This window comes from Cinclus cinclus, chromosome 8 (genome assembly GCF_963662255.1).
Source record: "Cinclus cinclus chromosome 8, bCinCin1.1, whole genome shotgun sequence".
NCBI classification, from domain to species: Eukaryota; Metazoa; Chordata; class Aves; order Passeriformes; family Cinclidae; genus Cinclus; species Cinclus cinclus.
This window is the reverse complement of record NC_085053.1, coordinates 4,227,347-4,242,287: the sequence shown is the minus strand read 5'-3', so window position 1 is coordinate 4,242,287 and position 14,941 is coordinate 4,227,347. Positions and strand designations below refer to the sequence as shown.

General features: G+C 41.3%; 1 protein-coding gene across 3 annotated transcripts in view; it reads right to left on the bottom strand.

The window, feature by feature from the left end:
- Nucleotides 1-14,941, bottom strand: part of COP1 (COP1 E3 ubiquitin ligase) — a 124,653-nt gene that overhangs the window by 32,841 nt on the left and 76,871 nt on the right. For 2 of the 3 annotated variants that reach the window (XM_062497423.1, XM_062497424.1), the window contains exons 16-17: nucleotides 4,216-4,333; nucleotides 553-677 (exon numbers count right to left, since the gene is read on the bottom strand). In XM_062497423.1, the coding sequence (XP_062353407.1) occupies nucleotides 553-677; nucleotides 4,216-4,333 (243 nt within the window). Of the gene's footprint in view, nucleotides 1-552; nucleotides 678-4,215; nucleotides 4,334-11,024; nucleotides 11,208-14,941 lie in introns of those variants that run through there. The other variant, XM_062497425.1, reaches the window with a different exon arrangement.

Genomic DNA, 14,941 nt, shown 5'->3' with positions numbered 1-14,941 from the left:
CTCATCCTACAGCTATCAGCCTATCACTGCCTTCCCAGCAAGAGCTGTGGATTTACAGAACTTCAACAGTCTGTCTTCAGCAGTGAAAGGACAGAACAGCCAAAGGGGTAACTAATGATTCAGTCTTCTAAGGAGCCATTTGTGATGTGGGCACTATTTACTTTACCATGCAGAATGCCATACTAAGTGACAAGTACTGGATCCTCATGTGGCCCAGACTACAGGCAATGCATGAGGATGTGCCAATTGTTAATCTTGAAAGATATAAGTTATATCAACAGCAATGACATTAGTAGTTGGTTTTGATGACAGCAAGCCTGAATCATCATGCACAATCAACTCATCTGCGATAGAAAATGCCCATCTATAGACCCCCTTAGGTCAGGGCTGCCAAAGCCATTCCCTGGGAGGGGAAGGAGTGTGAAGTTCAGAAAAGATTTCTATTAAATAACCCATGCAGCTAAATTGCACAGGTGGTGGTGTGCTTTGCAACTGGTGAGACCCTAGCTCTGTGGAATCCTGTTAGCATGTCAGGGTGGCTGCTCTACTCACCACAGGCAATGTAGTCTCCGTTGGATGCAAGCCCTACGAAGTTCTTCTCGTTGATGTGACCCTTGAAGGAGCGCAAGCAGTGAGGCTTGCCTACATTCCACAGCTTCAGCTGACTGTCTGTTGACCTGAAAACAATACTTAAATTTACCCTGCTACCATATGGCAGGAACTCCTCCCTGGCCACCCTGCTCTTCAACACTCCAATGACAATGTAAATGTAGGAAGCCCTAGTGCACAACACGAGATTTATCCCACTTTCAATCATGTGCAGCTCAGTCTGAGCGCAGAAAGATATCACCTTATTTTAAAAGCCTGTCAAAACACATTACAAATTTGAATAAAAACTTCCCTGAAGCATTAGTCTTCCTTTTTCCTGTCAACTGCAGAGCCCACCACTGAACTGCATGGCCTTTGGGCTGGCACTGCCTCCTCCAGATCCTCACAGATCCAATACATACCAAAGTTATTTGTATTTCAAATCTTTACAGCATGGATAAAATCTGTTCCCTTCTCTGTGCCAGCTGCCACTTTCATTGATGTCTTTCCAGGGCTTGGGTAGGAAGCAGTCTCCTCACTCTCCAGGTGCCCTGAAGCATGTTTTCTTCCTCCTGCCCAATACCAAGCAGCAGCACAGAAAAACCTACGGGGGCTCAGAGTTGCTGTTAAAATTAAATCTTTTTCTCATGTGTAACCAAGACTGCATGGATGGGGAACTCAAGCTTCTACTCTATTCCCCTTATCAGGGAAAGCTAAATATTACTATTCAAAATATACAAAATATGTTGGGATTAAATCACCATTGTTTTCCATGGCTCCCCCAAATGCAAATATATCTGTCTTCAAAATGTTTTTCTGTTTACTGTGAGAAAACATTTTGCCTTGGGGGTTACAAATTTCCTCTGCCTGGTAGACCTCAAATAGGAAGATCCTACATTTCCAGGGGACACAGGATTCATTTCTTCCCCCAAAGCTAAAGAGACATGAACATAATCTCTCAGTTCACAAGCATTATTTCCTAGCAATCACAGATGACATGGCTCTGGTATTCTGGCACTCACTGAGATATACCATAGAGAAACACATGGTGATATAGTGGAACTGAAGCCCCATGAAGCCATTTTAAAGAAAGGGATAGTGCTGTTCTGATCCCTAAATTTGAAGGGGATTGGGAACAGGACCTGTCAGCCTTCTGGGTGGGAGGGAAGAGAAGCAGGCCATGCTACCCCACACAGCTCATGTCACCAACCTTGCTGCTCTCTGAATATTTAGAGCTGAAAGGAAAAAAAAATCACACAGCATCCATGAAATACTACCAATGACATAAGACATTAGCCCTGCACCGATGTCCCATTTACCTAAAATTATAGGACAGAAGAGGAGAGATGCACCTTGTGCTTTCCTGCAAAAAAAGCTTATCTCAGTCCTCAATGACAGCTGGAATGACAAAGGAGCGATAAGGGATCTGCAGCAAGATTTGTTAGTCAGTGTTATTAGTTAGGATGAGGTCAGATCAGAAAGAATGCATGAATTTTATCTCTAATACCTTGACTTAAGCAGGAGTGCATTCCTAACCCCAGGTTGAGACAGGAGGCCCAAAACACAGCATTCAGTTTCGCTGCCTGGTGTTTGTTCAATATCTGTCCCTGTCCCATGCTGCTGTTCTTTCTCCCTTCCCTTGTCCTTTCTCTCAGAGAAACAGCTCAGAGAAGTAAAAAGGTGTATACTCCTGATTTTTTTTTTTTTGGCCCACAAGTACAGGCAGGTGCTTTCTATGCTATTAGGATAGTTGGATTTTAAAATATCTTTGCTTTTCAAAGCTTCAGAGTCGCTTGGAAACTAAACTTTTCTGCAGTCAGGAAAAAGCAGTAAAAGGCTAATCCCTGGGCCACAAGCTGTCAGATTCCTATGGCAGCTGCTGCTCTTAGCTTCCCATCAAGAAGACCTCAGACATATAGGCACTTAATCTCTATATTCTACTAGCATATCTACTAGATGTCTTCATTAAAATAAAAATACTTAAGTCTATTACTAATGGAAAATTTTTACTGTTCATGAATTCCCATCAGGCTCTAGCCATGTTTACATTGCTTAGGATAAGCATGCCATGAAAGAAGAAAGTTATCCCCCTAGAACTGCAAGGAGAGACAAAGGCCATTTATCCTGGTGGTGTTACACTGTTCTTCTGGTTTCACATCCTCTGCAAAAAAACATCTTGCATGTGCTGCTCTGTTAAATCTGTCTCTCTGTAAAGCAGCTCTATAATCAATGTGTTGTGCTAAATACCAGGCAGTTCTGAACACCCCTGAGGTCAAAACCTATCTCTACAAGGCAAAGAAAATCAATGCAATCCATAAAACAGCTTTAACTAGAAATCTAGAGAATCTGAATATACATATAATTTTTTCTTAAATCAGTGCTTGATTTTTGAGAATCACTACTGCTGTTGCGTCTAGACAGTTTGCAAAAGGAAAGGCAGGAAAAAATCTGCTATGACATTTCTCCCTGTTCACACACAAGAAGGTAGGTGGACCCTTCATTTAGTCCCCTCACCCTGCTGCTGCCTGTCCAAGTCTGACAGCTCTAACAGCTCTATCAATAACTCCTCTCAGAACTTTGGAAGCTGCTTTCTCAGAATGCTGGCCCAAGCAGAACAGTGCCATTCTGTCCTAAAACATCCTATAAATGATGCTCCACTTGATTATGGCTGTAAAACATTCCTAGCCTCCTCCTATTTCTATTAAATACTTTTACTTTCTGTAACAGAGATTGGGTTCAAAGCACTAAATTTAATTTTCTCTGTGTTCCAGATATGAATTTGCAGCCTTATAGAGTCATAATGTTAAAAGAAGTAAGAAGAAAGAAGCTGATTAAATATAAGCAGCACCAGAAGCCATCAGGGAATCCTCCATCATGCAGCTCAGCTCAGAGTAACTGCCTTGCAGCCTGAAAATACCTTGAAATGCTCCGTTTCACTGTGTAAAAACATGGGACAGAACCAAACTGGATAACCACTGGCTCAGCACAAGGCAGCAGGTGTACTTCTTGGTGCTAGATCTACCCCTGTGTTCCATCCCTGCTGCCCTCAGGTGTTAGACATGAATGTGTTGAGATCAATGATTCCCCTGCAGGCCCTCGCCTTCCCCCTTAGGTAAGAGGGGTTCACCTCTGGTTTAATGAAGAGGCTTGTATCCAGTCACTGCCAGTTTTCACTAGGTGACCTGACATATTCATTCCCATGTGATTCAAAAGCTATCTACAAGAGAGGCAGCCACATCTGGCTTTGGGGCAGCCACATATGGCTATACAATTGAACAGAAGCTGCAGAACCTTTCTCTATCACAGAGCTCTGGTCAGGAGCACCCTCAGTGCACACAGTGAAAGTCCACCTGCAGCTTCCCAAAGTCAGCACTTGGGCACAGGAGCCACATCTAGTTGTCTTCATATTTCTCTTAAGCATTTTAGCTCCACAAAACACCACAGCCAAGTGACACACCAGGAATGAATTTCTATTTTTGACTTGGAGAAAAGCAATGATCTGCTTCCCAAAAGCACAACAACCCGTGAGAGCAGCCACCCATACAGGCAAACTTGCTCAACAGCCCTGAAGAGCACTGAGAAGAGAGGGCTACACAGTTTTTAGCCTACATAAAAAGCAACACTTACGCAGAGACGATTTCTTCCCCGCTCACAAATTTTGCATAGGACACTGCCTTGCGATGCCCTTTGAATACCATGATGGGCTGCTTAGTGTTGCGAAGGTCATAGTAGTGAACACAGTGATCTGGAAACAAGGAAGAAAAGGGGCAAAAATTTTAATCACTTGGGAAGGATGCACAGGACCTGTAATAATCACAACAAAAATTCTGCCCGCAGTGTCCACATTTCACTTCAAGCCCCATCTAGGATAAGCAGTCTGTACTACAGCAAAAGAGGCTTTAAGCAGGCTTCCTAAAACAGCCCCAAAACTCATTCTGTAAGGGTCCACGCTCCCTTTCAAAGGGTCAGGAAGGAACAAAGGTGCATTTGCATGCGTGTGCCAGTACGTGTCCCCCTGCAAAGCCCATGTATCTGTAAACCCCATGACCCTGTTTCAAGGCACCAGCTGAAAGGACTTGCACCTCTTCTGCCTGCCTTCTCAGCTCCCCGCCCAGCCACTCCAATTGCCATTTCTAATCCCCAGCCTCCTCCTTTTCCTTCCTCAAGCTGTCCCCTCTTCGAAAATTGTTGAGGAACACAAGGGTAAAAACTCAGTCTGTTACTTACACTGGATTGTGGAAAAACAGGATTAAATTTCTCAAACTTGCTTCTGGATGGATAACCTTCCTACCTTTGTTTTTTGCTTCTCTCCTCTGACTTTATTGCCAATCAAGAAAGAATTAGCATTTCTGCTAATGAGGGAACAGACTAAATTCCAGTTCACTTTAAGATTTAATTCACAGATGTGCCCCAGTGCCACAACCATATAAAAGGGATCACAGAAGAATTAGCAATGTTTGCTTTTCTACACAATTAAATGTCAATTCTCAAGAAACTAGAAAAACAAGAAGAGAAAACCTCATTAGACCCAAGCCCCAGACACCCTCCCAGCTCAACAAGCTTCTTCCTTCCCAACTTTCAGCCTTTAATGTTGAATTTCGTTTAACTACCCCTTGTTATTCTGGAAGCACAAGAAGGAAAGGCTAGGGAAGGCCACACACATGGAAACCAAGGCAGACATCTCTCTCACTGAGCAGCCTGTGATACCCAGAAATCAGCTGAAATCTGCTAGGACCCTCCTCCCACTGAAATACCGTCCCACCGGTGGAAGCTTATCACAAAGAGTGCATAGAAATGAATTTAAATGCCAATAGCTACAGCTATTTTTGTATTTGAACAGCATTTCAAAGCTGGGTCTTGTCTTCTGTACAGCTGAGAGACCCGCTGTCTCAAAAACCCATGTGGTTTGAGATTACCAGGTTTACACCAATCAAGCTACTGCAATCACCATCAGACCAGCAAGAGGAGCTCCTCCCCCAGATTAAGGAGCTCATTGATGGCCATGGCAGGACGGGGTGGGGACTGTGTCAGAAACACCTTCAATAAAACAAGGCGGGCAGGAAACTCACCTTCCCCTCTCACTGCTTCCAGCACTTTACTCTCTGCAGATGACCAGCTCAGAGGTCTCTCTGGATAAGCAAGGATTTCTGGCTCTCTTCCTCCTCAAGGTGTAAAAGCAGATGCTCCAAGCAGCCACACCAAATTTTCTCTACCACTTACACTGCCAAATTACTCTCGTGTTGAAACCCAGCAGCTATTGCACCCCTTACTATCTGCACTGAAGCTGCTGTGCCCTAAACACTCTTTCAAACAGCTCCTGTGTCTTTCATCTCTTAAATATTAAACCTCCAAACAAACAAAATTGTGGTGTGCTCCTACCATTTGGGTATTTTAATTAGCTGTAGAGCAACATGATGTTGCAATATGCTTACTGTAAAATGGGTTAATTTTCTAAGGGACTTTGAATTAAGCATTAACACACTAACAAGATTTGGGCATCTTGGTCTCTTCTACTTCTCTGAAAGCTGGAGCCAAGAAATTCCACAGTTTTTAATCTATCCAGCAGACCTGTGGGAGCTATGAAACAGTTAACTGGCAATTATTATTTTAATGAGCAAAATTATTCTAGCAGGGCTTTTCAGTAGGAATAAGTTAGTGGATAAGCTTTTCAAGTCTCTTTTTGCTTACATTGGCCCATCATTAGGGCACCTTTTTGAGCACCAGATTTTACCCTTCAAGAAAGTGGCAGGGAAAGGGATACCTGGAGATGGCTGCATGTGAACAGCTGGAACAATGCAGAAAGGAGAAAGCTATAGCAGGGCAGACAAGCCTATCTGCAGGGCAGAGCCATGTAGTTGCATTCACCTTCCAAATATCCCAGTAAACAGCTAAAAGCCTGGCAGCATCTGGCCCCAGCATGGCTGTGCCACTCGGCATCAGCAGGGCAATCAATCACTGTCTGCTCTCATCACAACAGGTCTAAGGGAACCAGCAAGGCCAGTGGGTTCTAAAATTAGCCACTTAATTATTAATTGATTATTTCAGCGAAGTGTTGGTACCCGACTGAGTTCTAGTTGTTTGGGGTTTTTTTAATTCAATTGAAGCAGCTATTTTTAAGTAGCTGTATGAAGACAAATGCTCACTGCACTCATTAAAATCTGAACAGGTGGTCATGTTTTACAATTCAAGAGATACTCTCTCTTGTAGGCCATATGGACATTGCAAAAATCATGATAAAAATGCAATCTGCTGAGGAAGTAGAGAGCCCAAAATTGAAGCTAAATGAGAAAAATACAACTCCCAGGTACCCCAGCAGAAGCCTTGCCTAGTAAACTTTGATGAGCTAAAATTGTCTGGGATGGGCAGCATCTCCGGCACACCAGGAGGTCCAAGGTGAGGTGGCAGGGTGCTCTGGGTGGCTCAGAAAATCAATTTTTCCCCCAAGAGGCAGCTGAAGGTGAGGGAAATGGAGTGGGCAATGAGAGGAATCAAACACTTCCTAAATTCCACAAGAACCTATCAGCTCATCCAGCATCCTAGCACTGGCTCCTGCCCTCAGCATCCCTGGTAGACCATGGAATGTGCTCCACTGCTAACTAGCAACACCAGGGGTAATTGCTTCTTGTTTTCGCCTCAAAATGAACATTAGTATCATAATTCAGCTAGTTTCCACCCCAACTAGAAAACTCACTTAGAACAAGTTCATCTTAGAATTCACATTTATAGAGTTAAAGCTTCCTGCCCACTCAACCCTTGGGCAGCAACAGCTCCCTGCTTCACCTTTTCTTCTGCATTCAGGCTTAATTTAAATATTTATGAAATAATGCAAAAGAACATGTATCTATCTCATAACAAATTAAACACTCCAGAACAATTCTCATCTAGTTCAATGTCACTGCAGAAGCTGAGCATGACAGAATCTGCTGCTACACCTTCTGAATTCAAATGCTTACTGGCAAGTCATTTTATTTTTTATACATATATTTTTAAGTGATCTCAGAAGGCAAAAAGGACAGTTAAGCTCTGCCATTGCTGCTGAGGTCTCTGACACAAGCCTGAGTTTTTAAATAGTGCTTTTCCATTACGCTCAGCTTACTTCCCTTAAGACACTGCTGCTTTCACCTCTGAGCCATCTAGTGACAACTAATCAGGAATTCAGACTTCTCCAAACTTCGAGATCTTGCCACCTCTTCAGTAAATACAACCCATGTCAGAAAAGGATGGCATCCCTCTCTGCTCAGCTGCTCATAAATTCACAAGACTCCAGCTGGCAGGAAAAAGGGTGAAAGAGAAGGATGGGTTTGTGCTGAGCAAGGTGAAGGGATCAGCACCTCCTCAGTCTCAATTCTCTGATTCAGCTTGGTTGCAGGGGTGGGGATGCAGTAAATGAGCTGATGATGTGGTTACATAGTCATAGAAAATCACATTTAAGAACTTCTAAAATAAGAGATCTGGGACTTGCTAATGGAGCTAAGCAGCATCGCAGGTAATCTCTGAGTTGTTCAGAAAAATGGAACCGATCTTGAATTTTTAGTTGTTAAAACAAAAGAAAGAAAAGGACAAAGTCTGTTTTTGCCAAAAGTGATTTTCCTTACATTTAGTCTTGTTAGTAAAATTTACAAAACTGCTGTTACTAGCCGGCTTTAGGTTCAACACCACCTACTGCACACCTTACTGTGTACTGATGAGTAGCAGCTCCACAAAGAGCAGCAAGGGTTAGGATAGGGCATCACACAGCAGCAATTTTATCTATCACTGACTACCAGCAGCACACACAAGGCAGGCACACACAAAAACCAGAGAGCAGAGCGATCCCGCTCTCCAGGTAACGTTCATCTTCTAGGTCATGTGTTTCACCCACCTTCACATGAACATTAATCAGCATCAACTAATTCACAAGACCCCCAGGCTTTTTTCAACCAAGAACCATTTACTTGAAGGAATATCAAGCCAAGGACAGCAAAACAAAAATTCACCTGCAATGCAATAGTTTTATATTCAAAGGATGTAACCACTAGAAAGCCCCAAGAGCTGCATACAAAGGTTCTGTGGCTCTCCTCTGGAAAACTAAATTGCTGGAGAATCAATGCCCATTTTTCTTATTTCAGTCATTTAAAAATGCACATTTCTCAACTGTTCAATATTTAGATTATTGATCCATTAAAAAAAAAAAAGTCCTTTACATTACTTGGATTTCTCAGCACTCACAAACTTGAGAATAAGTGGTGCTCCTTGTTCCACAGCAGATAAATATCACAGACAAGAAGATGCCCATATTCAGATGCAGAGCTGTCAGGCAGCCAGATGTTAATTAAGTGGTCTGGTAGAAGTACTTTGTGATCAAGACACATTTCGGACTTTTTTTAAAATAAAATACATCTTCAATAGCAAACCTAAAGGTCAAAATAATTTCATGCATTAATGCTCTGCCTACAGCCTGCAGTCCTGCACACCTCATGCTACAGATCTTTTACTGAAACAGAAGCTCAGGCTGGAGTGTAATCTTCAATGTGCTCTTGTGCTTCTCTACCATGATGGTCTGACTTGTTACATCTCGTAACTCATGTCCTCAGCTCATGATTGCCCCATCTTCTTCATCTGTCTGTTTTCCTCCAAATGAACTTCAAGCTTGGATCAAGGCTGGCTTGTTTTCACCAGTGAAACTCTGTACATCAGCAGTAACAAGAGACATTTATAGTCTGAGGGAGTATATTTAAATTACTTATTTAACAAGACAAACTGAGTCAGAGCAAATTTGGTGCAAGATACTCCTGCTCGCCATCAATTAGATTATCCAGGGGAAACCAAAAGAACAGCAAAATAAAAGGACATAAAAGAAGCTCACAAAATGGTTTTCATCAGAACAAAAGAGAAGAGACATGACTTTGTAACATTTCATTTCAGTTTTATGTCCATTGGCTAAAAAAAAAAAAATAAAATTCAGAGATCCTGGTGGAAACTTCTATCACTCAAACATTGAAGGGGTTAGCTGAAATTCAATTATATATCTTTAAACATCCGCCTACATAAACTGATCTTTCCTTTCATTCGTTTCTCCTCTGTATACCAAGTGTAAGCAAGATCATTCAGTTCACTGGGTTTTGAGAATTGTTTCCAAACAACCTGTTTAGCAGGAAAATATAATGATATCCTTATGCCTTGAATTTTCCAGAGTACAGTGGTTAAAATCAAAGCTTGCTTTTAGTGTCTCTGGGTGAAAAGAAAGACTACTTGCTATTATTTCCCTACATGGCATGCCATGAAAGAAGGGATAAGCCATCTCGATGAATATTTGCTGAATGTGGATAAACAAGAGGCAGAACAACAGAACTTTAAATGGGTTTACCAAAATTCTCTTTTTCAGCCAAGCTATGTGTGATTGCTATAAAAAAGGAAGCTTGCATCCACAAAGGTAAAGCCTTTGGCTTGGCTAATAATGGAAACAGGACCAGGAGACTCACATGAAACCTCAGTGTTCAGCAGGAAAAGCTTTTTTTTCCAGTTAGGAAGGAGAAGGAAGAAGGAGATAAAAAGGAAAAACACCCTGATTTAAAAATAAATTCAAATCACTGTTCTTCCATACAGGACACTGAAGATGACATGGCACATTAGGGTACTTTGGTCCTTAGAGAAACCTGAACAAGGGCCAGGTAAACAACACCTGAGGAAAGGCAGCCAGCTGCCATCAGAACTTAGATCCCTTAAATTCCAGAGGAAATCTACAAAAGCCATCCATATAGCTTCAGAATTACTTACAGGCTAACTAAAAAGCCATTAATAAAAAAGTGGAACTTCTCCAGTGGATCTTCTACATACCTGTGCATCAGGAAACGGAACCTCCCTGCCAAGGCAGTGATATCAAAGGCTGGTTGAAAGACAACTTAGAATTAATTATGGGGAAGCTCAAATGAAACTTAAACCTATACAGAATGCAATTTCTGCTAGAAATCACTTTTGTTCAAGGGCCCTGAAAGTCATGGAATACTGTAGGTTGAAAGGGACCTCTAAAATCCAGCCAGTCCAACTGCCCAGTCAAGGACAGGACAATTGCAAAGTTGGATTCAATTTCCAAGTTAAATATTTATGCTCAAGAGTTCTACTTGGTCATGCTCCAAGCATTTCCAAAGACAATTCTAGAAACACTTAACTGTCTTGAAAATGCTCTTCTGTTGAAGGACTAGGGAGAATTTTTTTTTTTTTAATACCAACTTGCTTAAGCTATTTGCTATTGACATAAGAAACACAAGGCATTAATTAGCCCACCTCTCAGCATTAGAGCAATAATATTTAGGCTGTGTTTTGCTGCACACAAGTTTCTGGCTTCTAAGATTTTTCAGGTTTTGTTTATCTATGAGCACACAATGCGGTGGCATGAAGCACTGTCATACAACCTTAGCTCTCCTTTAACTCACTTTTTTTTCTTACTAGTGAAAAAGAAAACAAACAGCTCAATTTTAAGTGCTGCAAAGCCTGTAATACCAAACAATAGTATTGCAGATCTTCATGTGACTGAGGTGGCTTTGTTCAGAAAGTTTAGGGTGGAGAGTTAATCTTCCCTACAGCAGAAAGGCAGGCTGCAGTTTGAACATCCATATGTGAGTCTTGCTCTGGAGAAAAGACTGGGAAACATAGGACAGCTGAACATTCCATCTTAGGGAATAATTCAATTTAAGTGAAACTTCATGCAGAAACACCCCCTTACCCAACCCCCCCCCCCCCCCCCCCAAAAAAAAAGTGTCTTTATTACAGCAACAGAAATGCAGGGTGGCACTTGGGCATTTGATAAAGAATGGGGAAGAAGCCTTCCAGCCAACAAAACACTATAAAGAGATTTATTTCACTTGAGAGAGTAATACTGGGATGGGATATGATCAGTGCAGGGTTTGGCCTATCTACCATTTCTCTGAGGGAAGACAGTGTGATAGTTCCTGCTACATAAAAGAAATAGATGCTTCAGGAAAAGAAAAGAGATGACAATGCATTAGGGACAAGAAGAAATGGTCTTGAATTCATAGGAACAAAGCCCTGTACTGAAAATTAGCACAGGAATTTTCTGAAGAAGAAATTAGATAGTATCAGCAACAGTAAGTTGACTTCAATGCCCACGGTACAAATCATTTCCCTTACTATAAAGGTAAGAGATTAAAAATGGGTTTGATATATCCTGAAGAAAGAATTGTTGCAGATGAAACTATCCAGAGCATCTTGCTGAAGAATGCAGTGTGCTGTTTTTTGTCTTGCAGCATGACAAATCACATGAGGAGCAGACAGCAGAAATCAACCCATGTCACCCCAGCACCTCCCTGCAGAACACTGCAGCGCAGGTAAAGCTAACTGTTTGGTTTTTTTTAAATTTTCCTTGTCTGTATGTTCCCTTCCAAAAAAGCCCCAGTAGAGCAAGAAAAAATTATCACAACAGCCATTATCACAGACACATTAAAATGTTTGCTGGATATGGCTTTGTATTCACAATTTTTTCTTCCAGCAGAAACTGCAAGCACTTTGTTTCTATAACTAAGATAAAATTATTGATTTGATGCATTTGCTTTTTCCTCTTCCTTTTACCTGGAGTTTCATCTGTAGTGAAGGAACAGTTTTGCTCTGAATAACCATTTTCTGGAGCCCTGGGGAAATCTCTGCAATCTCTTCTAGAAGCAATGCTCTGGTCGACAGCAGCAAACTGTGCTCCTATTTTGTATTTCACATGTGTGTCCAAGATGATTTGGGATGCAGTACTTCATTTATATTTGCTCTCAGAGTTCTGTCTAGACAAGTGGTCTCTCTACAAGTGATACCAGACTCCTGGGCAGGTCCTGCATGCCCCATCTGCATAGGTGTCAAACATTCAATGGCCACCCAAAAAGGGAATGAACTTGAGAAAAGAATTAAATACATATCTTCCCTGCAGGTGAAAACCTCCCCCATGTACACTAAAGACTATACAAGATTAAGCAAGGTCTGTATGATTCACTTTGCTGGTGGCAAAATCTTTAAAAAAAACAAACAACTAAACCCTTTAAAGTGAGGAAGCCACAGAGCCCATGATGTCTGTGAGGAGATGAAAGGAAGTCTCTAAAGCAGAGGAAGGCATATGGGTATTTGGCAATGACAGCTTAATCTCATTTTCCTACACTGCAATACAGATGATGGGTGACAGCCTCCAAAAACTAGATTTAAGGAATCTGATGGAAATCCACCCTTGAAAAATCTTACTTAAGAGAATTCAACACAAATCCAGCCCAGGTTTTCATTTAAACAAACAAAGAAAACAGCTTTGAGAATAAGGAAAATAACTAACAGTTTAGCAAACTGGATGATAAAAGGAGCATCATGAGAAAGATCATCTGCATTAAAATTGAAATAAAGAGCTGAGGGTTACACTAAATGTCTGGTATCCTCAGTTTAATTTCTGGCAAAACCAACAGCACAATAAGAACCTTCTACTTTTCCTTCTATAGAAGAAAAGCTCAGAGATGTGCCAGCCCAGGATTTCAGGTCAGCACCTGAAATATTTTGAGAGAGCTCTGCAGGTAATGCTATACCCTGCTTCAACCAGTGATTTGCATCTCTTAACTCACACCAACTGTACTATTTTTAAAAAAATACATACCAACACTAGCATTCCTCTAAAGATCTATATCTCCCTCTGCTGAACATATAAAGAGAACACCAGGCTTGACAGGAACTGCCAGCTGGGCTTTTAACCTTTGTATTCCACGGATTCCCTACAGCTTGAAGTTACAGATGACATTTGCCAGGTTATGGATAATGGTCTTTACACACTCAGGACATTTTGTTACTGACTTGTCTAAAGCTTTTGATACAGCAGCCCATAAAGCTTTCATCCTAAATAACTTGTCTTGCATTAAGGAGAGAAGGAAGAGACATAAAACATTAGATATTAATCAGTTGAGAAAAGGGTTCTTTTGGGAGATGGGAGAGGGAAGCAAAACAGATTTCTCTAGAACTCTCTTGAAACTCTGACCTTTATGGTTTTGAAGGGTTATAGCAATTTCTCACAGGAGTAAGGAATAGATGGTTATTGTGCAATTCAAGGATTGCTGTCTATCAGACTGTTGGAGAAACACAATATTCATACACACAAGCAAGATTTACTAATGCTACAAAACTAATGAAGAGAGCAGCAGTAATAACCTGCAGCTTTGGAAAGAATTCATTCTTCACACCTGAAAGTGGAAAAAATAATTATGCACTGTTCAGATGCAACATTCAATTATGCTCCTAACTCAGCTTTTCTCATTGAGCATGTAACATGCAGAACTCTACATGCACTAGTGCCTGTAAGCTGATGTCCAAAATAAATTTTATGACACCTAGCAAATGTGAAGAACAGTCCTTTTATAGTAAAAGATGCTTCAATCCATGCTATTTAAATGGACTAGACCTTGGAATAGATGAAACTTCTTACGTGAGCCTTATTTGTACAAGGAGTGCTGGGTACATCTATCAAAGTCAAAAATACTATGGCACTTGCTGAACATGTCTGTCTCAATTCAAGATACATACTGCACACAACAAGCATTCTTCCTAATGCTAAAGCCATGTCAGCTCTGGTTCTTGAAAGAATCAAAGTTGCACAAGCCACAGAGCTGTAACGGAGGGAAAGGGCAGCACAGATTCCCTGAAACCACACACTCCAAGAGGTCACAGTCATGTAGACAAGGGCTTGAGGTGTTACAAAAAATAGATGTAAACAAGAACATCCTCCTAAGAGTACATTTATGAAGCAACAGCTTTCAGGTTTCTGTTGCACTAGCAGGCATCATACAAAGAGAACCAAACAGGCTTCAGAGCCCTCAAACTGGCTCAAAGGAAAGTGCAGGTTCCTGAGAACCTGAGTTTGCCAAATTATCAGTCAAATCTGATTTTAGACCAGAACTACATTTTGTTTCACTAACCTGAGGAGATATTAGCCTTCTTAACTAGGTCCTGGAGATGATGATCTGATTCACTACCTAAAATGACGTCACAGCAGACTCCACTGGAAGAGAGGAAGACACTAAATATAGTGTCACAATTGCTAAAATCCAAGCTTCAGGTAAGGTTTACACCAAACATATGGTGGATTATGTATACAGGAAAACAAGCACAGGAAAGCAGGTGATGATGATACACAGGTATCCAAGGTGGAAAAGAAACAACGTACCCCAACTAGGCAATAAAGTGAGCAAGGTGAAGAACAACTGGATTTGCACGTGCATCTACAGTCTCACCTTCTGTCATCTTCTTGAGATTTAAGTGGCTAATAGAAACCTTACCCAAGCATTCAAAACTCTGCTCTTGAAGACTCATGTGATGTTTAGATGCTCAGACACTATGAAAAGATGCCTTT